Consider the following 27,417-nt stretch of genomic DNA (forward strand, 5'->3'; position numbering starts at 1 on the left):
TGGCACACAGTAGAGTGCTGCAGATTGGAGTGCCATAGAGTGGAATGATGCAGAATGTGACAGAGTAGAGTGGAGTGTAAAGCATGCAATGTTCATGGAGGAATCATTTGCATACAAATATTTCAGCAATATTAAATACTATTAATATTGTAATTAACCATAGATCAAATTCCATAAATGAATATTAATTTATAGAATTTGATCTATGGTTAATTACAACATTAATAGTATTTAATATCGCTGAAATATTTGTATGCAAATAAATGAATATTCATTTATGGAATTTGATCCATGGTTAATTACAACATTAATTGTATTTAATATCGCTGAAATATTTGTATGCAAATGATTTCTCCATGAACATTGCGTGCTTTACAGTTTAGATTACTCAGTTATGTGGGGATTTTTGGGTCACCCTGTTTATTTGTAACAAGAGTAGAGTGGAGTGGCATACAGTGGAATACATTATAGTAGATTGACGTACAGTGGAGTGATATACAGTGGAATAGCATACAGTGGACTGGCATACAGAGTAGTGGCTATGGATGCCATAGGATAAAGTGGCTTAGAGTGGAGTGGCATGAAGTGGAATCGCTTACAATGGAGTGAATAAGAGTGCGCTGGCGTAGAGTGCAGTGTGGTAGAGTGGACTGGCATACACTGGAATAGTGTACAGTGTTGTGGTGTAGAGTAGAGTGGTATAGAGTAAAATAGTGTAGAGTGTGGTGGTGTACAGTGGACTGGCACAGAGTGGAGTCACATACATGTGGAGTAGCACACATTAGAGTCAGTGTAGAGTGGAATAACATTGAATATAGTGGCGTACAGTGTAGTGGCGTACCGTGTAGTAATGCAGAGTGGAGTGCCATATAGTGGAATAGAGTACAATGGACTGGTACAGAGCGGAGTGTCGTACGGTGGAATAGCATAGACTGGAATGGCATAGAGTGGAGTGTTGAACAGTGTAATAGTGTACAAAGGATTATTGTAGAGTGAAGTGGTGAATAGTGGAGGAGCGTTTAATGGAGTGGCATACAGTGGAATAGTGTACAGCGCAGTGGTGTACACTGAAGTGGTGTACAATGGAGTGGCATAGAGTGAAACAGTATATAACATAGGGTTGTACAGTGGAGTTGCATACAATGGAATAGCATACAGTTGAATAGCCTAGAGTGGAGAGGCATAGACTGGAGTGGCGTAGGGTGGAGTGACATAGAATGGAGTAGCGAAGAGTGTAATAGTGTACAGTGGAGTGGTGTAGATTGGAATTGAGGAGAGTGGAGTAGAGTATAGTGGAGTGATGTGAGTGGAGTGACAGAGTGTAATAACATAGAGTGGAGTGGCATAGAATGGAGTGGTATAGAGTACAGTGGAGTGGCATAGAGTGGAGTGTGATAATTAAAATAGACGTAGTGTGAAAGTGGGTGAATGGATGTATATGTAATGTGGCAGGAATACACATTATGAGGCGTAAATGATAATTTTTCATAGTATATGTAAATAGTGTAAGTAATGTTAAAGGTATAGGTGTTAAAATACTGTGTCACAGTATACCTTGGTAAGTTTGCAGTATACCGTGGTACATGTGGATGATAAGATACGATGTGATTGGCTATTGGCTATGTTTACCAAACGTAAAAGGCAGCCATGCCATTTTTAGCACAGTTTTGCTGTGTTCTACATTACTCCGAGCTGTGGGTTAGGTAACATATAGGTAAGCACTAGGTTTTATCGTTTTCCCTATCCCAATCTATTACCACTTTACTAACGTGGTAACATGTTGAGAAATGTATTTATAATTTTCTGTATATTTTTACAGCACTTTACTGAGAACATCACTTTTTAATAACAATATCTCAAGAAACTATAAATCGTGCCCTAAGGTACCTATAACTTACACCCTCGCCATGCACTGCTGATTACCGCACATACTACATCAGTCCCGACATCTTCTATGACATCATTGATAATATCACTGCAACATTTGCAATAACATTTTTGATGAGAAAACTGTATATGACGGGGTGCAAGTTATACTTATCTTAGGGCACATGTTATAGTTTGTTGAGATAAGTATACCTAGAACTAAGGCTCCCAGTTTTCAGTTTTTATTGATTCTACAGATAAATAAATGTGTTTCCTGTCTGTATTTTTTTAAAGTTTTAAATGTTAAAAAATACAGAAAATTGCTCTTCTTGTGAGCGACTCTCTATGCTGTCTTTCATGATTTCCAGCAGATAGACAGCATGGGACGTTAAATAACAGGATTAGATTTCCCAAATACAGGCATATGTTAACATATATTTTTTATAATGCTAATTTTAACTTGGCTGGTTTAGTATTTTGCTATATTTGGTTGCTTAGTTTGGCAAAAACGCAACAGGTAGTAAAGTACGAATGCAAGTTTATCAGTTAAGTAAATGTTTAAATATACCATTTTACGACTCCATTTACTCTGAAAATACAAAATAAATATGGATAAATACCAATAACATGTGCAAAAAACAAATACAGAATGAAATGTTAAAAAAAGTAAACACCATAAAATCAGGATCCATAACTATAACTGCTTTTTGAATATTGTTATCGAACTGGAAAAATCCCTTTGCCTTGGAACGGTAGTTTCATCATACTGTATAAAAAGGGCTCCAATCCTCTCCAACAAGTTTTAGACAGATAGCACTTCTCATGCAAATGGCAAACTCTTTACTAGTAGTCAACTGTCCCACTTACAACAATGTATTGTAGGCTCGCAAGTGTTTAATGTTTACACCTAATGAAATGGCTTGTAATAGCATTTTTCAATTTTTTGACTGTTTTAATTTAAAATTTGTATTAATGAATCAGGTTGCTTGTATATACAAAATGTCAGTCATATAACAGCTGCAAGTTGTGAATTTTTATGTATGATGTTATTTGTTATGGTTTCAATCCTATCTAATTATGTTGTATTTTAAAATGTGTAATGTATTGTTGTATTTTGTATTCTTGACATTGAGTTATGTGTACCTCCATTGGAGTTCCCTACCATAATAATAAAAATTGAAACTGAAAATTGGATGATACGCTGTGGAAATCTGAATCATGTTGGGTGTGTTATTCCCATACATAAGCGGGACAAGCACCACATATATACACAGAACCACACACAGCACCCCACAGTTGAGAACAAGAACTATTTCACCTTGGGTGCACATTCAGCTCTCCTCCAGGAAGATGAAATGGGCACCCCTGTCTCATGTTCATGCAGCATGGTGGCAAACCACTATACAAGCCAATAAAGAAAATCATAGTTTAACATCTGTATGAGATGAAACCCCTGAAATGATCAAGATGAATGTTTATACTTATAATAAATTGCATTACACAGCTACAATAGTTTTGTATTGTTGTGCCATTTCATAGCACCTAAAATAGCAGGTCTTATTTTTTTAGTGGTATACAATATATCAACCTTAAATGAATGAAAACGTGAGTTGGTACTGCCTGTATTTGAACCTGTGATCTTCAAATTATACGCATTACAGTGGATGGCTCCCTCTTGTTCACTTCACTTCTCGTAACAATAGGATTGCTTGGTGTCGGACACATTTTAAAGCAGAAGCTTTCCTTCTGTCACCCTAAAGTATGGATAAAGTAGTGGCTCAGAGGAGCATGCTTAACATACGCTGGTGTGGTCACTTTCTAGCAAAATTGCTTCCATCATCAAAACAATAATACCTTATTTTTAAACAGTTGAGTCTGTGTGAAAGGTTCCTTACCTATAGATGGTGTGGGGAACATAAACTTCACGAACAGGAAACTCAAGAATTTCTTTAGTGGGTCGGCAACGACTTTCAGGAAAAGGTTTAACGGGTAATAACTCTGGAGTAACACAGGAACTGAGGCCTTCTAACACTGGGGTTACTTCCAGCTTCAAAGTACCTAGAGACAAACAAGATCCAGAGACAAAACGCTGTCAGGGACTGTTTTTTGTACTACAAAACAAATCAATGTGGTGCATGAAACATTTAGGTGTGGTGTGGAAGGAGAGAATTCAAAGGAAGCTGTGACAATTGCAAGTAGAGAAGTGGGCGCAGAGCCAAGTGTGAGCAAGGGGAGATGGGAAGATACTCTTTGGAGGAAACTTGTTGACTGAAGACATTGTCCCAGGTTTTGCAGAACTTGCCAGCACGTTTGTGAGGCATAGCCTGCCCCTGCACGTACGCAGCCCAATTAATGAACCCCTAAATCCTGATTCAGAATCAGGCCCAACCAGTGGTGGAAGGGGTGCACAACTGGGCGTAAATGCCCCTTTCGCAATGTCGGCCCTATTTTCCAAGTATAACAGAGCAGCGTGTACAAACCCATGGCTAATTCATTCATATGTTCCCATGAGCTAGCTTAGCATGGTAAAGGGACCTCTTGATGTCATCAGTTTGTCACCCTCCTACCCCCTCAACTATGGGAGTAGTGGTGACACGTATAAAACTTAAAGGCCTCGAACATGTCCCTGCATACAATTATATTCTACCTATTCCACTGCATCTCTGTGGAACTGGAATAGGCTGTCACAACAAACTTGAACACATACAAATTCTCTTTGTGAATTTGCACATGTGAAAAATGAGCCTTTTCGAGAGTAGATCAGGGAAAGCTTTTGGAGGGAGAGGAAAATCCCAAATGTTTATGTCTCCAGGAAAACGCACCAGATTTGTAGAGGTCCGAGGTTCTTTCAACTTGGATTTTGGAATAAGTATCATAAAGTGTTCTAAATGTGATGGCTTTATAGCTGGAAACTTGGGCAACATGTGTTTCAAGTTTTCAAATGCAAAGAAAGGTTTGTCCACATTAAGCAAATTTGCTGCACTAAGTTTGAGTTTGTCTTTTACTGTATAGTGAAGAAAGCAATGCTACAGCATACACAAATACAATAATCTCAACATTTGTTCTACTCCGCTAACTGTTATAGGACACACAATTTTGGACTGAACATATTACTAATATATACATCACCTCAGGAATGCCTCTCGGATACTGTTCTTAAAATGCAATTGGTAGGTGAGAAAAAGAAAACCATTGAAGTGTATTTGGCTGTATCTTAATAAAGCCTGGCATTCAGGTTCTTCACGATAATTGTGACTATTTTGTCTACCTTCTTGCGGTAGTGATTCATCAATTTAAACACAAAGAGTAAGAGAGAGGTGGCACTAGCCCATATCTGAGCTGGGTGGGCAAATGATTCACCTTGTTAGTACCAGTCTAACACCTGACTACAACAATAAGCAAGATAGAGTTGACCATTTCACCCTCGCAAAGTGACTGCCACAGGGTGGCACCACGTATGGCACAATTAATAGCCATTGAAGATAGACATTTGTTTTGTTGAAATCTCCATATTATGCAGCATACTGTGGATTATTTGATAAGTGTTGTAAATCCATATTTAGGTAGGAAAAGCTGCAGCTGCAGAATCGGATAATTCTAGTGGCCATCCCGGAAATCATACTCAATGTCTAACTACCTTGGATATTCTTGCTTCCGTTACATCTCAGGTACCTTAGGTAGACTTTAAAGAACTCAAAAGGTGCTTCAGCATGACAAACTGACACATGCAAATTGATGCTGCAAACAAATCAAAACAGATAACATGACCACAATTTGACCAATCCTCTTGCTCCAAAGAGGAATCCATGTGCATCACAACAACACTAAAGAGACTAGGTAGACTGAATGAATGAAACTAGGGGGCATATCTAGCAAACATTCACACAACGCTGGGCAGCAAGCAAAGTGGCTGTGTTGCGTTGCATGAACGGGAAAGAGCTGAAAAGTGTGATTGATATCTTCTACGATATGGGTTCTTCACTCCTCTCCTGCGCTGTTTCCCTTGTGGCTGCCTAGCACCAACACAGTCACCCTCCTATCATAGTGCAATTATGGTGCACAAATGCCTACGTTTTTGGCAAGATTGTTTTTATGCAGTGAGGCATACCTCCCTGCACAAAAACAATACAGGGAGGCTTATTGTTCTTTCTATGCATGATGTAGATGCTTTCTGATGTGCGATATATACATAAATCCTACCTACTCGCATTGAGCATTCACAAGTCCTGAATCACCTCTGCAAGTGCTCAGTCTGTCAACTCGTTACTGCTTGTCCTTTGCCTTTCCATAGATACCCTCTCATGTACATCGTATTGTATGCAACTCTCTGCAACCAGCTCCTCATCCTATTGAATTTGTGAAACAGGCACTCACTAACCTGTAGCTCTTAGGGAACTTTCTTTTATTCAAGCAAAATACACTCTCAAGTTGTACAGTACAGGCCTGATTCACAAAGAGCCTCTATAGTCGTGGCAGAGGTTCTGCAGTCGTGGCGGATTCTCCGCAATCGTGGCGCCACACTGCAGTTCTCATTGGGGAGATTCCACCACAAGTATGGGGCCTCTGCCGCAACGGTGGTGCTTCCATGTGAATTGGGCCATGTATATATACATATATATATATGCATACACATGTTTGCACTTGTTTTTTACATTAACGTTGTTACTGTTACCACAGCAGTGAAGCATTGTAGCAAGCATAATGTACGGTCTGCAGAAAATATTTTGGAGATTTTAGACTCAACGAACTAAAAAAGGTGTCTGCGATGTTTTGGGTAGTTGGAGACGTTGGCCTGGTCCTATCACAAGAAAGATGCAATCGTATACCAGTTGGGACGAGATATGCAGCTGTAAAGGTAACAAGTGATTATTCCGCGGGATAGCCATTTTTTGGGGTGAGGAAACAATGCTCGTGTTGCTGGCTGAGTCCCACCAGTATATGCTGTCAGGCCCTGGAGGTTCACGACATTTAATAACTATCTCCCACATCCACAACAAAAGACACATTCTTGAGGTTATCAATGCAGTCAGAAGGACCATGATGGGATCACTGTTCGCAATATTATACAAAATACTAATAAAAAGGGTTAAAAAAATCAATACAGTCAGAAGAAAAGAAAGAAAGAAAGAAAGAAAGAAAGAAAGAAAGAAAGAAAGAAAGGGTTTCAATGTGGATAGAAAGGAGTCAGGGAGTAACATGTACGAGGGTACTTTCTTACCTGGAATGGATTTAACTCTTCTTTGTAAGGAAGAGGATCTTTTGTAGTCACCCAAAAACTTGAATAAATCCTCATCACTGAGTCTTTCTCCTTCCTATAACCAGAAAGGCAATTAGATAGTTCTGCAAAGTGTAACTTTCTGATGAGATCTATGTTTAGAAAGGTGAGTTAACATATGTAAATTGCATTATATACTGATTTATGCATTAGTTTATGCATTTATTTATAATGCAGGTCCTTATTTGTTGCTAAATACATGTGCCCTGTATCACAGATACCACACTTTCATGATCTGACTTCAAAGCACAATTGCAACATGTGTCACTCTTCTGTTTTTTCAATCAGGACCTCTCAATTATTGTAGCTCTATTTAGGGATAGGAAAAGGTTCAAGGTCTGAAGTTTTGCAACTTCGTATAATTGTTTTTAAATTTTGCAAACTTCTTGAAGTGAAAAAAAGTAAAATGGCAGCTTCAGAGGTCCGTCACGGTAGCAGGAAATTAGACAATGAGAGGCAGCGGGTGGACTGCTGCTATACAACAGCCATGTACTGTGCCCCCTGACACTGGAAGTCTCATTCTCTGAGGCATGGGTCTTTGGCTGGATGAAACTGTCCTACAGTGGTTCCCCCAGAAAAACTTTGCTTTGGGCAAAGTTAGGAAACTGTTCCCACATTTGCGAAAGGCAAGGTTTTCAAATTTCATCCGACCTTGAAGCCAAAGGCTAAAGATTTGACCATCCCTAGTTTGCAAGAATTAGAAGTACAATTTAGGCTTTTCAAATATGAGTTCATATGAAACAGTTGGTAAAGCACAGGAAGAGTACAATAACCTGTATGTTTTTTCATGCAACTATGTGATGTATTTTCAAAATTGGTATGTGATTACATAGAAGTGGGTGGGTCTGCTAACTTCCAGACTTGTCTGCTCAATGGTTATCTTATCATCTTACTGCTCTCTCCCAGGGCCTCTTTCACAACTGCCACAGCATGGATGCACAGCAGATGTGGCAACACTGGTGCGGGGACGATGTGCCCAGCGCCAGGAACCCTGATCCTCCCCCTCCTCCCACAATCATGCTGCGACCCTCTGCACCCTCAACTTTGGCTGCTGCACCACACGCTGTTGCCTCGCTGCACCACACAACGCAGCGCTTCCTGTAGGTTTTCATGCACTTACCTACACCCACTGCACCGACAGCACCCACACACCACTCTCCGACACTCACACAGTCCTTCAACCACCCACACAAGATTCCACACTTGCATGCATGCTCCTCAACACCCACTCAGTCACCAAACATTCCACAGAAATATTGGTTCTTCTGCACGACAATGCCCTGACCATTTACTCACAGAAATCTGTCTGAACCCTGCATTGGCACCTGACATCACCATAGCCATCTTGCTTAGTTATAAGATTGCCAGGTAAGACAGACTCATTCTCCTGCACCTCTCCTCTGCATTTGACACAGTCTCCACCCCATCCTCATACATTATACCAGAATACAAGGACACACACTTCAATGGAGCTGGTCCTTCCTGACTGGAAAAACCCAGTCAGTTATCCTGGCACTGTACACCTTGAACGCCTGCAACCTCATCTGCGGAGTGCCGCAAGGATCCTCCCTGAGCCTGACCCTTTTCAATACATAAATGATCCCGCTAGCCAGCTTTATCCACTCTCACAATATCAACATCCTCTCCTTTGCCAACAACATGCATCTGATCCTGTCCCTCATGGACAAGACACCCAGTAACCCGATCAAGTTCAAAGCCTGCATGACTAAAATCACCAACTGGATGAAGACCAACTGTCTAAAGCTGAACACCGACAAGACTGAAAATGCGATCTTTGGGAAGAGCATATCACTGTGGGACTCCACCTGGTGGCCAACAGAGCTAGGACTGACATCCACCCCCAACCCCATGCCAAGAACCTCAAGATCATCATCAACAGCAAACTCAACGTGACCGCCCAAGTCAATGCAGTCAACACTTAATACTTCCATACCCCAAAGATGATGTAAAAGATTTTCAAATGGTCCCCAATCAGCACCTGGAAAACCATCACACACACCCTGTGCACAAGCAAACTGGACTACGAGAAAAACCTCTATGCCGGAATCAACAAAAAGCTCACCAGAAAGCTGCAGACCATTCAGAGCTCAGCAGCCAGAATCACTGTCAACCTCCCACGCTGCACTCACATCACACCAAACCTGAAAGACCTCTATTGGCACTACTCAAACTCCTCACCTACACTTTCAAGGCACTACACAACACTGGCCCATCATACCTCAACAATTGCATCTGCTTTCACAAACCTTTCAGACACCTCTGCTTGTCCGAACTCTTACTTGCACAAATCTCACACATATGGAAAACCAAATCTGGCCGTTGAAACTTCTCTTACATCGTTCTTAAAGGGTGGAATGATCTGCTGCTGCACATAAAAGCCTTCTCCTCACTTCTTAAGTTCTGCAAGAAGCCGAGGACCTAGCTTTTTGAGTGGTCGCACTAGGCCCTAGGTGTGCCTAGACTCACACCTGCTCAGTGCCAGGCTACCCTCCCGAATTAGGAGTCTTGGCCACTAGACCCCCCAAATAGATCTCCCTCAGTGCTGTTCACAAATAGGTTGTTTTAGCATGCCTAATCATACACTTATATTTATATTGACTTGTTTCGTTTGACAGATCTAGGACTGATAATTTTGAGATATAAGATGACAGTACGTAATTCACATGCTTTTCCAAAATCTTGATCAGGGCTGGTAGCAACAACTTAGGCAATAATTGCTGGCAATGGAGAAATCAACATCAAGCCCTTTCAAAATGGGGGAAATAACTCAGTTTCCAGCAAGGGTAACCTCAGTGGTCAAAAGGGAAGTGTTAGATACTAATGTAAAAACAGAGGTAAGAGAGTCAATAGCCAAATGTAAGCGGGCAAGCAGTTCATGGTTCACAATAGGAGCCTGATTTGATGGGGAGTAGCAGCTCACAAAGGACAGTAAAGGAGAGAGGATCAAATGCCAATGATGACTAAGTGTGATGAGGAGTTGGGAGTGTGCTAGTGGCCACTTCAGCAGAAAAATATTTTTTACAGATGCTAAAATTGATATGGATCTTATCAATTTTATTGATTAAGTATAGGACAATATCATAGCAGATCTCCAGAGATGTCAAAAGCAAGACAGTTAGGGTGAATGAATGAGTTAACAATGTAAATATTTCCTTGTAAAGTTGGCAGCTGATTGAATCTGCTGTTTAAAAATAGGTTGTTTTAGCATGCCAATCGTACCCTTATATTTATAGAGGCTTGTTCCCTATGCCAGCTTATTGCTAAGCTGTATTCTTCCTGCCATATTCTTTCTAGCTTTTTACATGCTATTTTCATGTTGCATAAATTATTGAAAAATCAGGACTCTGAAGGATTTTTGGGTCGAGAGATGTGCTTTTTGTTTGAAGAAACCACATAAAGCTCTCTATTGATCCAACTGGTAACAGATTCATGCAAAGCAGCTACTTCATTTATTGCATTATTCTCAAGTGTTGTTATCAGGGCAGGTGGCATTCAAAGCTCCAGTGAATGATTCTGATCGAAGAACGTTTGTTTTGGGGCAATCTTGGAGGGTGGATCACCTAATAGCTTATATATCCAAAGCAGGGGATCCATTGATTAATAATAAATTTGCAAAAAGACGAAAAAAGAACGTAAAGAGTGCGACTTTTAGAATGTATAGGACCATATATAAACTATTCCAAATCAAGTGGATAACATAGTTCGAGAAAGTAACCTGAATTGGTGGGGGAAGGGCAGGATGCCCAAATGTTAGAATGTCTGTGAAGGAGTAAGTTTAAGTGAGATAAGATCAGAGAAGAAAGAAAATCCAAGAAAATCGTATTTAATTAGATTCCAGGTTAGGAGTAGTAAGGGATATGAATGGTATAAAACCTAGTAATTCAGCAGCAATAAAGATGTGTGTATTTGTAGGGAGCTAACCAAATAAGTCTCTAAAATCCATTGTGACTAACCATCTCCTGCCTTTGTATCCGTACCCAGTCTAATAACTTTGCAGTCAGCAGCAAGGGCCAAAGAAAGGGCAGGACAGGATGCATCATGCAACCAGATTTGAGTCAGAAACAAAAAATCCAAATTGTAGTGAAGAATTATGTCATCAACTTAAACATGGTATTTAGGCAATGAACAAACATCATAAAGAGCACAGCAGGGTGAATTGGGAGAGTGTGTTGAGCGTGCAGTTATCGGAGAAACCAAAAAGGAGTTATAATAGGCAGCATGACCATTTCAATGTTGTGGTCCATTAATTTCTAAGTGGTGCAGTGAATACATTTTATTGTATTATTTGGGAACAGCCCACACACTTGTTGAGGGAGTGCAATGCACATGGAAAGACCCACTTGTACATTTGAGACGATAAAAAAATTCCTAATTGAGTAGTTTTCTTATGTAACTCCACCTATTCCTATTCATAGCCAGCCCCCCCACACACATACACACTTCTGGACCTCATTATGAGTGTGGCGCTCTTATGACCGCCACATAACAAACCTGGCCGCCAGCTCTGCCAGGATCTCGGATTCTGGCGGTGGTGGAAATTCTAATCTGCCAGGGTAGCGCTGCATGCAGAGCTGCCCTGCGGATTACAACCTTGTGCTCCGCCAGCCTTTTCATGGCGGTAACACCGCCATGAAAAGGCTGACAGAGATCAGGTGCAGGGGGCCACAGGGGGCCCCTGCACTGCCCATGCTCTTGGCATGGGCAGTGCAGGGTTCCCCCTGCTCATCACCGTGGCAATATTCACTGTCTGCTTTGCAGACAGTGAACATTGCGAGGGTGCTAGTGCACCCTACTGGCTACAGCACTGCAAGCTGGAGACAATGCTGTAACCTCTTTCCCGCAAGGCTGGCGGGAGGAAACCTAGGTTACAGCCCGCCAGCCTAGTGGGAAACTCTTAATGGGCCCGGCGGGGAGGTAGCCAGTGTGGCGGAAACCTACCTGTCGGAAGTTCCGCAGGCAGTGAAAACCATCTGCCGAACTCCTAATCAGGCCCTTTATTTTTACGTGGGCAGTACATGCACTGTTTTGGCATGATATATGTACGCATGCATGTTACTTTTTGGGGGGAAATCTATGCTTTTCTTTTGTCTTAGGTAGCAGTGCTGCACTTTATGTCTGTTACTTTGTAACAGGACCTGTGGTACCTTAGAGGTGGGACGTGTAGGAGGCCCGTGTCACGCGACTATGGATTTTGATATATGGATTCCTGAACAGTAACATTCTCTTTCCATGAATTCAACTGAAGGCCGGGGCTGAAACATATCAACTTGCATGTGCATGTTAAGATTGAGAGGATGTACAGGACTGTAACTCATGAATAATGAAGGAGGGGGTCAAATCTCTTGTCTAAAGAGTGTAGCAACTCACAACAATGTGTAAATTTTCGCATAGCTCTTAGTGTACCACTGACAATCCCCCCTCCTTAGATCAGGTAAGCTAAATGTACATCCTACAGGTTTGCTTTCGATCTTTTGCTGTTAATTGTGTCTGTGTTGTACTCAATTTGTATAATCATAAATGGAGGAATAGCGATTCAAGCGTTGGTACCCAAACTCTGGAATGACTGCCCTTTGGAGCTTTACAAGAGCACCACTATTGTTTCTCTTAAATGTGCAGTTAAGTCCTATCTATTCACCTACCCCCAAGTGCCCTCCCACTCTGCCCCTTTTCTATAGCACTCTAATTTAGCTAACTATTATAATGTGTTTCCTAGCACCAAGATGGTACGGGATCATTTATAAATAATAAATAGAAATAGATTGATTGGTTTTTATCTCTCTCTCTCTCTCTTTCTTTTTTGGCCATGATTTATCTATTTGTAACATTCAATGATCACTGAGCTATTGAGCAAATAAACTTTCAATTTCTGATAAAAAGGAGGAGAAATATGAGATGATATGATGCATGGGAAATTAATAACAGTTTGCATGACAGGGAAGTGAGGGAAGTGAGGCAGGTAAAAGTGTAGGGATGAGGGGGAAAGGGACTGTTGAAGCTTCAAGAAGTGGATAAGAAAGGCTGTCTTGCCATTTGCTATAGTAAAATAATGAAGTAATGATCAAACCACTCAATGGAGTCACTAGATTGTTGCTAGATTGTTGACTAGGCAAGTGGGGCCAAATACAATCCTGAGGTATGGATACCCTCAGAGGTGGAGCCATTCACCCTCTACTTAAAAATTAAATAGTCTAGTGGGATGATTTGGAGTTTAGCAGAGAGGTTACTCCATCATAATGGTGACAAAATAGCCTCTTTGGCAAACACAAGGTCGTCTGACTGATTTAGAGGTGGGAGGACTTTAAGTATGTTGACAACAGACCGTACTCCAGCTCTGTCGCCGACATACTTGTCTGATGGCCCAAAGGAGTGTGCGCCATCCAATGTAACACATAACACATATTGCTTTATTTAGAGTGGACAGCGTTTTGTGTGTTTTTTTCAGTCACCACCAGGTACAGCTTTGAGACCAAGCACAGTAAAAAACAAATAGTGACCCCCCACACAATGGAAGAAAATTCCTATGGTGAGGGGGTTATTAGCAGTCCATTTTCAGCCTTAGGAGTTTTTTTGTTTTTTAAATGAAAAATTGTGTCAAAGTATGACTGGTGGCCATCATGTTTGATGGAGCTATCCATCAAGCTTTTAAAAAATGGACTGGAACTGCCATCACAACAGTTGCTGCTAACATAAGGGTTGACAGTGGAGTTTGTGGTGAACTGTAGATTTATCAACTAATGCCCTCTGTCATCCTGACAGAGTACCCTCTACTCGTTCAACTCAAAATCAGCCCATAAGTGACCCACAAGCTCTAAGACTTGCTTTCCCTGGATGTCATCTATCCATATAGTAAAATCAACAACAATTAAAATCTTGTCACATTATATGGATACCAAGAAATAACCTAGAGCTTGATCCCAGAGGAGAATAATCATGGACCACAAACTTAGGGAAACTAGGTGAGGGAGCAAGCTGGATAAGGTCTAGCTATCAAAACAATAGATACTGTATTTTTATTTCATGTTCTTGACTTAAGGCTGTATTTAGAGTTTGCTGGAATGGACCATCTGCCAAAAGGAGGCATCTCTTCCACCTGGCATATTTAGAGTGCCATTGACAGCAATATTTTTTTAATATGGAAGGCAGGGCATTCACCACTTTTTGGCAGATGCTCCTCATTCGCCCAACTCTAAGTAAGGCTCTGAAAACCAGTTTTCCTTAGGAGAGACCTACCAATAAAAAAACATTTGTTTATCACTTAGGGCTAGATGTGTGAATATCTGGTCGCAAAATACTCGCAAATTGAAACCAGTAATTTGAGACCAGTAAATATTTTTAAGAATTGGCCTATATACTAGTAGGTTGGTTTCTCAAAATCTGATTTGTACTGGGTTGTAATCCAGCCTACCTCATGAATAATAACGAGGTATGTCACAAATTGTGAACCTCTATGATTGGAGGTCATCACAAGGATGATAGCCTGCTGGGACCATCACAATGTCTGTGCCTGCCTTTCAAGAAAGTAAAACATTTTTTTTAATGAAGCCTGTTTTCATTAAACAAATCAGGACTGTGTTTAAAAGAAAATATATATATTTTTCAAACTACTCAGTGGCCCCATGGTCCCAGGCTGACACCCCAATCCCTTTAAGAGTCAAATTAAAGAATGAATCAGGTGCAGGTGCAGTCTTAAGGTTCCCCCACAAACCATATGGGCACTTACTTCATGGTTTTCTGAGTTATTACCCTTTGTGGTGTAGTGGGTAGTTGATGGTCTTTTCCTTGTCCTTCAGAGCACATCGGGCAGTCCCACCACATTCCAGCAGACAGGGGCCACGAGTAGAGAAGATAGTTCAAGGCTGCCAGGTAGGCCGGGCATGGGCTGTGTCACAGTCTATATGTCCTCTTGGTTTAGTCCTGATGTGCAGGAGCTCCAACACAGGGGTGACCATGGCTCCTGTGTCTTCCTTGGGTGGTGGGTAAGCTGCAGATCATGTTTAGGCTGACGTAGGTAGTTGCCACCCAATAGGGCAGATGCAAGGTTCGTGAAAGATGCTGCCTGAACAGGCTGATGGCATTTGAAGACTTTTGAGGCCAAGGCAAGGATCACAGCATATGCAGCCTGACCAGTACAATGTAAGTTACATCCTCAACTGAGTCAAAGCAATAAACAGGGGTGATGCAGATTTGGCTGGGCCTACATCAAAAGTACTTGAAACAGTTCCCACTAGTTGTGAGAGACAAGAGAGGCCCACTGCAATGCCAGCTACTTCTATATCACTCTCATGTAGTCACATCTTTCTGGCTGTTCCTCAGTCCCTTGGGTCTTCTGCTCCTGGATGTTCTGTCCTCACATCTTTCTGGCTGTTCCTCAGTCCCTTGGGTCTTCTGCTCCTGGATGTTCTGTCCTCATGCAGGACCAAACAGACTCCTTCCTACTCTCACAAGTCACGCAGGCTTCTAGGCACTTCAGACATATTCTCATCTCCTCCACCAGAAAGAGTGAGGTCCACTCCCCTCTTCAGGTACTTAGCCAAACCCTCCTGTCCCTAGCCATTAAGGGTTTGGATGTGGAAATACCAGAAGATGCAGCCTGTGGTAACGTGCCATTTACCAAAATGTGTTAATGTTTTTTAAGTTACTTTATCTAACTTCAATGTATTCTATGGGCTGTAATGTGGCCATGACTATTGGTGTTCCATTAGAATCTAGTCGTAAAATGTTTATGGTCAAACGGAGAATGTGAAATCAGTTGCCTCTGAGCTCTCAAAGGTTGTAGCTGGAGTTACTTTTTTAATGAATAAATCAACCTCAAGATTCATCCTGGTTTCTGACATCTTTATTGAACCTCTACTCTCACACAACCCCAGCCCTCACTCCTAATATAAACCAAATGGCAGTGCTGAGGAAGAACTAATGAGCAACATGGCCTCATGGAATTTCTAACCCTTCCCTATCCTCGTCACTTCAAAATCTAGATCTCTGCTCCCATCACCCCACGTCCACAGGAATGCAGATTATATATAGGATACAGTTCCACTTTGTAGGAGAACAGCCCTCACACTCCATCTTGTGCTATGCCAGGCCAGGGGCATCTGAGAAGTGATCCCACTGGATTCAGTACTCAGGCTCACCCACACACACACCTACTACTATACTTGTGCTACACAATCTACACACTTGACCTACACACAAGATGTCAGAGCAATGTTCGTCTGTTACACATAGCAAAGGAACTTTACAGTTCTTAGGAGCTGGATGGCCTCATTCTCAGTGACCCAGGTAAAAAGGTTTGGTCATACTATTAATCTTTTTGAAACATGGCACGCTGCCACTGCAGCTGCATGCGCTACCCCAGGACACAGACAGTAGTTCTCTGCCCACAATGAAGGCATGTTTGGTATTCCCACCCACTGGATAGGTTCAGGAGCTCAAAGGACAGACCTCGGCCTTTATTCATGTACTAGATTAGCATTAATACCAGATACGGAGTTTGGCATTCAAGGCTAGTACAGCTGGGTATGTGGTTAAATTTAAAGAGCTCAGATAGTTTAAAAAAAATACATGCCTGCAAATCCAGTAATTAATTTTCACCAAAAGTGTTCCTGCTTTATCAGGACTTATTTTGGTGAAAAGTCCCAGTGTAGAGAACTCTCTATTTGACAAGCAGGCTGCTGCTAAGCTAGATCGCCACACTGTAAGTGACCTCTTTGTCAAAGAAACATACTTAAACCCAAAAGTAAATAAACTTGAACTTATAAATAAACATCCCTAAATCACAAAATAGATGGTCTACTATTTATTCTTTACTATCAGTGTACCTGCTTGAAAAAACTGTTGACAGACAAACATGTTGGCTTATTGTTTGACATAGGGAAAAAGTCCTCATAAGTACTGCTCCTCTCAGATAGTTTTCGTCCTTGTGCCAGCATTGATCTTCTATCCCCTGAGTTTCCTTTACCTGGAGATAAAATGAAATACTTGAATTATCATCCACGCAATATTGTTTCCTAACAGAACATTTGCAAAAAGTGTGGAACGCTGAAATGGAAGGACTATTTTGGAGTCTCTTTTGGCTGCAGACGTCGGTGGGTAGACTAATGAGCAAAAGTAGTATATAATTGAAATAAAGAGTGGATTGGTTATTCTCATTCAACAGATGGTCAGAGAGTCCAGGGAACATACTGAAAATATTTGTCCCTAAACAGGTAATGTAGAAAACAATATTTTAAAGAGCATTACCGTCCTGATGCACTCAACAGAAAAAGGAATAGTACAAATTAAAGAACATTTAGGGTCGTATTACTACTGTTCTTCGCCACATTTAGCTTAAAACTGATGCAAGCCTCTGTAAAGACTAATATTCAACACGTTATTGAAATGGAGAATATATTAGTTTTAATTAAAGTTTAGTTTGACATTTCAAAGATACATGGTTTACAAATGATTTCTTAAGAGAAACACAATGATGGACACGTCATTAGATTGAGAAGGAGTTAAGTGAGTAGATCAGGTAACACAAGGGAATAGGTATTTAAGATCACAATAATATATTAGTTCAAATTACTGGTTTAAATAGCACCAGCTAGTGAAGAACTTTAAAATCACATTTTGCTGAAGGATTCAATCTCAAACATAATCCAGCTGTCTATTTTCAGAGAACCTCATTGTGTTTCTGAGTACTATCCTGCAATAACTGATAGTATGTTATGTCTATTTGTAATGTGCACTATCATCTATAGGTATCCTTATACTGAGCATGTGTGTGTGCCTAGCCCTGCCTATGATAGGCGGGTTCATTTAAAAGTCATGTCTTCATCTTCTTGCAGAATTCAAGATGAGAGGAGGAGAGGGCTCTGATGTGGCGTGAGAGGCAGTTCCATGCTTTTGGAGCGATGCAAGACAATGCCTGTCCTCGAGACCTAGTTTTGTGTATGCATGGGATGTGTGTTGAGTAGGAGTCCTGTGGAGCGGAGGTGTGTGGGTGGTTGGTGGAAGGAGGTGCAACTGTTTCAGCAGGTTGGTTTTGAATGTGTGTGTGAGGAGTTTGAATTGAATTGTATATCGGGAGCCAGTGTAGTTCCTTGAGCTGTGGTGTGATGTGAGTCCTGTGTGGGAGGATGAGTCTGTCTGCCGAGTTCTGGATTGTTTGTACTCTTCTAGTGAGCTGCTTGGTGAGCCCGGCATAGAGGTGTTCTTATAGTCAGACTTGCTAGTGACTACGGCATGAGTGACAGTTTTTCTAGTGTTGCTTGGGAGCCATTTGAAGATCTTCCCTAGCATCTTCAGGGGGTGTTGAAGCCGGATGCAGTGACAGCTTTGACTTGTGCGGTCATCTCCAGTTTGCTGGTGATCATTATTCTGAGGTTTCTGGCATGGGTCTGCCTCCAACTTTGGCTGGCCACCATCTGGAGCTTCATGTTGATATGTTCTTGCTGAAGATCGCTACTTTTGTCTTTTCGATGTTGAGATTGGGATAGTTGGATTACATCCAGCTAGCGATTTTGGCACTGCTAAACTGGAGAACTTGTTTCTTGTGTTGGGGGTCTTGTCTGAGATGAAAAACATGAGTTGCATGTCGTCTGCGTGCAAGAGGATGTTGATGTTGTGTGGACAGATGATGTTAGCCAGAGAGATCATGAATGAGTTGAAGAGGGTGGGCCTGATTGATGAGCCTTGCAGCACTCCACAGATGAGTTTTTAGGCTTCCATGGAGTAAGGTGCCAGGCTGACAGCTTGTGTTCAATCCATTAAGAAGGAGCACATACAGTGGAGAACAGGTCCTTAGATGCCAATTCGTGCAGGCTTCTGATGAGGATGGGGTGTGAGACCGCGTCAAATGCCGCAGAGAGGTCTCCTCTCTCAAGGATCATGCAGATGATGTCTGTAGCAGCGATGAGTATTGTTTCTCTACTGTTGTTGGGCCAGAATCCAAAACTATGTGGCTTCAGGGAGCTGGTGGTTGTTGAGGTTTCGGTTAATTAGTTTCTCTGAGACCTTTCCTGGGTATGGTAGGAGTGAGATGGGTATGTAGTTGGAAAGCATGGCTGGGTCAGCGGATAGTTTGTTGAGCTGGAGCATGATGGTGGAATGTTTCCAGGTGTCTGAGTTAATAGTGGTGTTGAGGATGAGTGTTAGTGCTCTGCTGATTGGTACGGGTCCTTTGGTGAAGGGGTGGTCAGGGCAAGGGTTGGGGGAGCACCCGTGTGGTTGGTTTTCATAACAGAGATTTTGATGGTGGTCATGGTGGTCATGGTGGGCCATGAGTTTTGGGTTTGTTCATCAGCCGTAATGGGAAGTTGAGGGTGACGGTGTGGGGACCTGGCAGGGGGCTGAAATTGCTCTATATAGAGGTGATTTATTTACAGAAGAATTCTGATAATTTGTTGCAAAGCCCTTGTGAGGGGGTGATGTTGCTAGAGGCGGCAGAAGGCGTGGTGAAATCTTTGATGATGATGAAGATTTCCTTACTGCTGTTAGTTCTGGCATCAATGTGATCTGCAAGAGCTGTGCACTTGGTGTTTCATATATGCTTGTTGTAGGATCTTAGAGCTAAGTTGAAGATGTCTTTGTCTATAGTGTCTTGAATTTTTCTGCATTTGTGCTGGTCTGTAGGCGGGCTTTTGTCCTTGGGTTGTGCTTGAGGGGAGGCAGTGTCAGCACATGCAATGATGGGATCCAGCACTTCGGACTTAGAAAGATTAACATTAGATTGATCAAAAGCTACAAATTAATATTAAAAGAGAAACTATTAGTGATGAAGTTGCAGGTCTCAAGCATTTCCTCAATCCTGCAGAATTTCATTTTCAAATATTTCAGACTCTAGCCATGATTTACTGTATTCCTTTTCAAATGGGGATTCTGTCATAGATGTTGCGATCTAGATGGTGACTACTATATGTTTGCTTCATATGACCTTTCTATTCAGTTTTTGGAGGGAATCTTTACTCAAATCAGTCTAATTTTGTCTTTCCAAATAAAATCTGTCTCCAGCCTTTGAGATTGATACACCTGTTCTGCAAGAACAGTAACATTTGATTTTCACTTTGTTTGCTGTTGTTCAGTTAATGCTTGTTTGTTCGTGTCTGCATAGAAAGGATTCATGAAGAACACAAAGCTTGTTGATACTGTTCTCTGGGATCTATTCCAAACACGCAGTTGTTCCCAGGAAACCCAGTTTAGCACTATTTCAACAGTAGTATGGACTACCCGTCACTTTTTAAAGCAATTTATATACGTGTATATGAAAGAAACAGTGCAATGTAATTTGTTATTTTTGAATTCCAATTCAATACTAACCATAGTCTGCTTTTGTTTTGACTATGTATTTGTTTCTATTCTGATGTTTATGTAATAGTACCTCTTTTTTCTTAATTAAAAAAAGGATATGAAAAGGGTCCAATAAAAATCAGTACAGCCTATACATAAGGATTAAATGTAGCAAAGGATTCCAATATGAAAACCACAGTGTACAGTGTACAAAGGGCAGTCATCAACATGATGGTGCTAAATAGTTTGGATTTTAAAACTGAGGTTGGCTTTAATTTACAGGCAGATCCTGTTCATCCCCGAGTGAAGGTGCTTAAGTACAACTGTGGTTTGTTTTCTTGCATTTGGTCACATTCTTGGTTGTGTGGTCATACTCCCAAACTGATAAAGCTAAGTCACTGGAGCAGATATATTTCTTATGTTCAATTTATAGCAGGTAGCACATGAGCTTAGCTCAGGTACATTGTTCACTAGCATTGATAACATCCATAATTCATAAACTGAGAAATATCCTCTAACCTCACACTAATAATTCCACTACATTTAACATGAGAGTGCTTAAAACAGTAGATTATGTCACCCATCCATTTTCTGTGTCCTCATTCTGATGAAAGAGATATAAAGGCTGAAACCCCACCCCGTTGAGGTCACAGTCATAGTTTCTACCGATGCAATGTTTGATATGATCAGCCCCCAACTGGAGTAGGGAGGAAAGGAGGTCGGTGGCATGTGAATCGGTGAAAGATACCAACAAAAAAATATGGTCCCAATCAGCGAAATGGAAAAATACAGCAGAATGTCCCTGAAAGCAATTAACATCACCAGCAACCCAGAGAGGAGACAAAGTACTTGAGAACTCTCTCTCTAGATCCTCATGGGACCTCACACATCAACAAAGGCAGAGTGGCAATTTGGATGAAACAAAATAGTTATTCTTTCCCAGACAAAATTACCTATTCCCTTAAATCTGATTTGAAGAGTGAAGATGTAAAAGGCTCTCAGGAAACTTTGGTTTCTGAGTTGCTTAGAAGTTGCATTAATAGCCTCTAAGATTTTATATGTGTATCTGAAACTGCTAAAAAGAAATAATGAGAGTACAGATTTTGTTTTCTTCAGTGTGGTATCTTCTGAACTAGACTTTAGGAATGAAAAACTAGACCAACTGTATTCCTAACTCTGATAGGAAGGATAGGTAGTCAGTGGATAGTAACACAGGACATGTGGCAAAATAAATTTAATATTCTCTTTTTCATCAGAACTGTATGTTTTGTGGGGGCAAGTGGTGTACAGCTTCAAAGAAAGGAACGGTAGACTTATTTGAAACTTGAAGGCACCTAAGTTAATTAGAATAGCCATGAACCAGTGTGCAGTCAGAGAAGTTGGTTACACCATCACCCCATCATTCTTCCATTCAGAATCACATGGAGAGCACCAGGTAGAGAGATGCAGCTGATTTTGTGCCCTACAAAAAGCAGACCTCAATGTTTTCCAGGTCTCATCAGGTAAGTGCACCTGAGCATTTGATAAGGATTGTGACTGGGGTTGTGGCAGGTATCAAAGAGCTAGATCACTGTGGATCCAGGTCGTGTCCCTATTGTATGTTCCAAAAGGCACCAGTGCTTAATTTGTTAAAGAATAAGGGCCGGGGTCCAAAGTTTTGCTTGAAAATCCGTGGCTGGCACTATTGAATATAGGGAGTGCCGAATACCAACGCTGTGCAGTTTTAGTTGTGCCTCATTCCTCTTTCATCCACTCCTAGACATTTCCTGCCACTTTATCTCTCTCCTTCTGGTCCTTTTCCATTCATATTTTCTTTGTCACTGTACTTCCATCGTTCTCTTTCTCCTTCTTTATGCCTCTAGTGTTATTTCTCTCTTGCTTGCCTTGCAACAAAGCCTAAAGACAAATAATAAGTGCTGGTTTCCATAAAGAAGCCAAGGAGAATAAGGAGGGGCATAGAGCGAATTATCAGATCCAGCACACATGATCCTTAAATGTAACATAAACCACAAGGGTCTGCAGCTCCTCGTGAAAGCAGGAACGAAAAGAGGGAAGTTGATGGTCAGAAAGGGGCTGAGCAACTGGATCAGGGTATCCGATTGATCAGAAGCAATAGCCCTCACACACCCAGAAGGGTGTCATGCTTCATCGTCTGGCAGCTCCTTGTTGGGCTGGAGCTGCAATGCCCAATGGGACCCTCAAGGGGGCCCTTTGCCGGTCTCACTCTCAGCAGTCATTATCCTACTGCAATTAGTTGCAAGCCTATTAATACCCAATTGATAATAATTAGGTTAAAGTATGGGACTATTAAATGAAAAACAGCATCCCAAAAGGTGAGACTGATTGCAGCACAGGGCAAAACACTTGTCTGTGACTAACATTTTGTCAATGAGCCCGTGATGCTTTTGACAGAGACACAGAGAAAGTGGTTAAAGCACTTAAACTGCAAGAATAAACACTTTGTTGTGAAAACAGACCTGAAGTCCTTATCCATGCTCAACCATTTTATGATCTCACTACTAATATCCAATAGAGCCCAAGGGCCAGATGTAGCAAGATATGCTTTTGCGAGTCTGAAATTGCGAGTCGGTGCGACTCGCAATTTCAGACTCGCAAAAGCATATGCAGAATGGTGTCTCAGACACCTTCTGCGACTCGCTATGGGGTCGCAAAGACCCACCTCATTAATATTAATGAGGTGGGTCGCTTTTTGCGACCCCATAGCTAGTCCCTGCACTCACAGGGATGGTGGCCTGCTGAAGTCAGCAGACCTCCATGTCTGTGACTGCTTTGTAAATAAAGCAGTTTTTTTTTTTCATTTTGCAGCCCGTTTTCCTTAAAGGAAAACGAGTTGCAAAATGAAAAAAATACCAAAACCATTTGGTTTCGTTTTTCAGAGTAGGCAGTGGTCCATAGGACCACTGCCTGCTCTGAAAAAATATTTTTGTCGACATTCACAAAGGGGAAGGGGTCCCATGGGTACCCCTTCCCTTTTGCGAATGAGTTACCACCAGTGTGACACTGGTGGTAACTGCGAGTTGCTTTGCGACTGCATTCGCGGTCACAAAGCAAGTCTGAATTGCGATGCTAGTCGCAAATAGGAAGGGAACACCCCTTCCCATTTGCGAGTCGCATTCCCAAATTGCAAGTCGGTACCGACTCGCAATTTCGGAATGAGCATCGCGGGAGGCCGTTTGCATGGCGTTTTTCACAGTTTGCGACAAGCAAACGGCTTGCTACATCTGGCCCCAAAGCTCTCCTCTGAAACACGCGGCTGCTGCAATTAAATGTGCAAGCACAGAATACTGAGGCAGCATAATCCCGAAGCCAACTTGGGCCTCATTAATCCATTTACAGCCATTCCCTGCCCCTTCAACTCACTCTTGCAGCTTCCTGCTTTTCCCTTTTCTGACCCTTTTTCGTTTTTCTACTCCTCCGTCTTTTCCCTATGTGTCTTTTGCTCGCAGTAAATGCTTGAGTCAGAAAAATAAGTGCCGCCCTAAAAAATAAGTACTGGTGCTCTACACCGGACACAACAAGCACAAATTAAGCGCTGAATACTGCCCTCCCTCCTTCCAAATCCTTTTGGATGGAGTAAATAACAAGATGAGTTAAAGGTTGTGGATTTAAACAAATATATATAAACTTTTTCAAATATGTGTTTTTTTAACCTGTGGTATCAGGACTTTAAGTGGGCCGGTCCCTCTGGGTCTCAGAACCAGCAGTAATTAAAAAATAACATTTTCAGTCAAGGAAAGTTTATTTCGGAAAATGTATTTTCTTAAAACATACAAAACATAATGCATTTGAATGCATTCAACCAAAATATAAAAAATAGTTTGAAAATATTATCATAAACGTACAGTTCAGTTAAAAACAGATGACACATCCATTTCATAATAGGGAAATAACACTGTTCATAAAAAGCATTGCGGCCTAAAAGTCAATGATGTTTGAAACATCGTAGTAAAACAGTAATTGATATTCATTAAATATGCTTACATTTTTTTTTAACCCCTTCTGTGCCGCGGACGTAGTAGTTACGTCCCGCGGCACAGTGCTGCTGTGCCGAGGACGTAACCACTACGTCCTCGGCACACAGCCCAGAGGGAGCGCTCTCGCTCCCTCTGTGTGCTTCCCCCCCACCCCCCAAAGTCAGGGATGGAAGGGGAAGCCCTTCCCCTTCCACCCCCGACCCCCCCATAATGACGTCAGCGCGCGATCGCGCGCTGACTTCATTATGGGATCCTCGCCGCACAGGAAGCCATTTGCTTCCTGTGCGGCGACGAGTCAAGAGGTGAGTTCCTCTTCCCGGTGGGTGGGGGGTTGGGGCTAAAGAGGCACCGGGGAAAAGGAAAGGCTTTTCCTTTTCCCCGGTGTCTCTTTGAGCATTCCTGCTGCCCGATCGCATTGCGATCGGGCAGCAGGAATGCCCACTAGACACCAGGGATTTGGTTTTTTTTGTTGATCTTTCTGTTTCTGGCATGCGGGGAGCGGCCCCTTGGGCAAGGGTCGCTCCCCTTTAGGGGGCAATTACTTAGGCCATTTCTGCCCCCCTTGGTGGCAGATCTGGCTACTTTTTAGCCAGATCTGCCCCCAAGGGGGGCAGAAAACACTAGATCACCAGGGATTTATATTGTTATGTGTATTTATGTGTGGGGGGGGTGCCCCCTTGGGCAAGGGGCGCCCCCCCAAGGGGGCAGAGAACTGTTGGCCTTTTCTGCCCCCCTTGGGGGCAGATCGGCCTATTTTTTTTAGGTCCATCTGCCCCCAAGGGGGGCAGAAGCCACTTAGGCACCAGGGATTGTGTGTGTAGTGGATGGGGGGGCGCCCCCTTGGGCAAGGGTCGCTCCCCTTTGGGGGGCATGTCTTTTAGGGCCATTTCTGCCCCCCTTGAGGGCAGATTGGCTACTTTTTAGCCAGATCTGCCCCCAAGGGGGGCAGAAAACACTAGATCACCAGGGTTTTTTATTTGTATGTGTATTTATGTGGGGGGGGGTGCCCCCTTGGGCAAGGGGCGCCCCCCCCAAGGGGGCAGAGAACTGTTGGCCTTTCCTGCCCCCCTTGGGGGCAAATCGGCCTATTTATTTTAGGTCCATCTGCCCCCAAGGGGGGCAGAAGCCACTTAGGCACCAGGGATTGTGTGTGTAGTGGATGGGGGGGTGCCCCCTTGGGCAAGGGTCGCCCCCCACTTTGGGGGCACATGTACCCAGGCCATTTCTGCACCCCTTGGACACAGATCAGCCTATTGTTTATTTTTGTGGGGGCCGTCCCCTTGGTCACGGGCGCCCCCCCCAAGGGGGGCATTGACCTGTTTCCCATTTCTACACCCCCTGGGGGCAGATGGGCCTATTTTCTTAGGCCCACCTGCCCCCAAGGGGGGCAGAAGCCACTTAGACACCAGGGATAGTGTGTGTGTGTGTGTGTTAGTGGATGGGGGGGGCCTTGGGCAAGGGTCGCCCCCCACTTTGGGGGCACATGTACCCAGGCCATTTCTGCACCCCTTGGAGACAGATCAGCCTATTATTTTTAGGCTGGTCTGCCCCCAAGGGGGGCAGAAACTACTAGAACGCCAGGGATTTTTTTTAATTTGTTTATTTTTGTGGGGGGGCGTCCCCTTGGTCAAGGGGCGCCCCCCCAAGGGGGGCATTAACCTGTTGCCCATTTCTACACCCCCTGGGGGCAGATGGGCCTATTTTCTTAGGCCCACCTGCCCCCAAGGGGGGCAGAAGCCACTTAGACACTAGGGATAGTGTGTGTGTGTGTGTTAGTGGATGGGGGGGGCCTTGGGCAAGGGTCACCCCCCACTTTGGGGGCACATGTACCCAGGCCATTTCTGCACCCCTTGGAGACAGATCAGCCTATTATTTTTAGGCTGGTCTGCCCCCAAGGGGGGCAGAAACTACTAGAACGCCAGGGATTTTTAAAAATGTGTTTATTTTTGTGGGGGGGGCGTCCCCTTGGTCACGGGGCGCGCCCCCCAAGGGGGGCATTGACCTGTTGCCCATTTCTACACCCCCTGGGGGCAGATGGGCCTATTTTGTTAGGCCCACCTGCCCCCAAGGGGGGCAGAAGCCACTTAGACACCAGGGATAGTGTGTGTGTGTGTTAGTGGATGGGGGGGCCTTGGGCAAGGCTCGCCCCCCACTTTGGGGGCACATGTACCCAGGCCATTTCTGCACCCCTTGGAGACAGATCAGCCTATTATTTTTAGGCTGGTCTGCCCCCAAGGGGGGCAGAAACTACTAGAACGCCAGGGATTTTTTTAAATTTGTTTATTTTTGTGGGGGGGCGTCCCCTTGGTCACGGGGCGCCCCCCCCCAAGGGGGGCATTGACCTGTTGCCCATTTCTACACCCCCTGGGGGCAGATGGGCCTATTTTCTTAGGCCCACCTGCCCGCAAGGGGGGCAGAAGCCACTTAGACACCAGGGATAGTGTGTGTGTGTGTTAGTGGATGGGGGAGCCTTGGGCAAGGGTCGCCCCCCACTTTGGGGGCACATGTACCCAGGCCATTTCTGCACCCCTTGGAGACAGATCAGCCTATTATTTTTAGGCTGGTCTGCCCCCAAGGGGGGCAGAAACTACTAGAACGCCAGGGATTTTTTTAAATTTGTTTATTTTTGTGGGGGGGCGTCCCCTTGGTCACGGGTGCCCCCCCAAGGGGGGCATTGACCTGTTGCCCATTTCTACACCCCCTGGGGGCAGATGGGCCTATTTTCTTAGGCCCACCTGCCCCCAAGGGGGGCAGAAGCCACTTAGACACCAGGGATAGTGTGTGTGTGTGTGTGTGTGTTAGTGGATGGTGCGGGCCTTGGGCAAGGGTCGCCCCCCACTTTGGGGGCACATGTACCCAGGCCATTTCTGCACCCCTTGGAGACAGATAAGCCTATTATTTTTAGGCTGGTCTGCCCCCAAGGGGGGCAGAAACTACTAGAACGCCAGGGATTTATTTTTATGTGTTTATTTTTGTGGGGGGGCGTCCCCTTGG

General features: G+C 43.2%; 1 protein-coding gene across 2 annotated transcripts in view; it reads right to left on the reverse strand.

Annotated features, from left to right (window-relative positions):
- Nucleotides 1–27,417, reverse strand: part of DOCK8 (dedicator of cytokinesis 8) — a 709,540-nt gene that overhangs the window by 323,179 nt on the left and 358,944 nt on the right. For both annotated transcript variants that reach the window (XM_069228642.1, XM_069228651.1), the window contains 3 exons: nt 16,981–17,120; nt 7,085–7,178; nt 3,762–3,924 (listed from right to left, as the gene is read on the reverse strand). In XM_069228642.1, the coding sequence (XP_069084743.1) occupies nt 3,762–3,924; nt 7,085–7,178; nt 16,981–17,120 (397 nt within the window). The remainder of the gene's footprint in view (nt 1–3,761; nt 3,925–7,084; nt 7,179–16,980; nt 17,121–27,417) is intronic.

Source organism: Pleurodeles waltl, chromosome 1_1 (assembly GCF_031143425.1).
Source record: "Pleurodeles waltl isolate 20211129_DDA chromosome 1_1, aPleWal1.hap1.20221129, whole genome shotgun sequence".
NCBI classification, from domain to species: Eukaryota; Metazoa; Chordata; class Amphibia; order Caudata; family Salamandridae; genus Pleurodeles; species Pleurodeles waltl.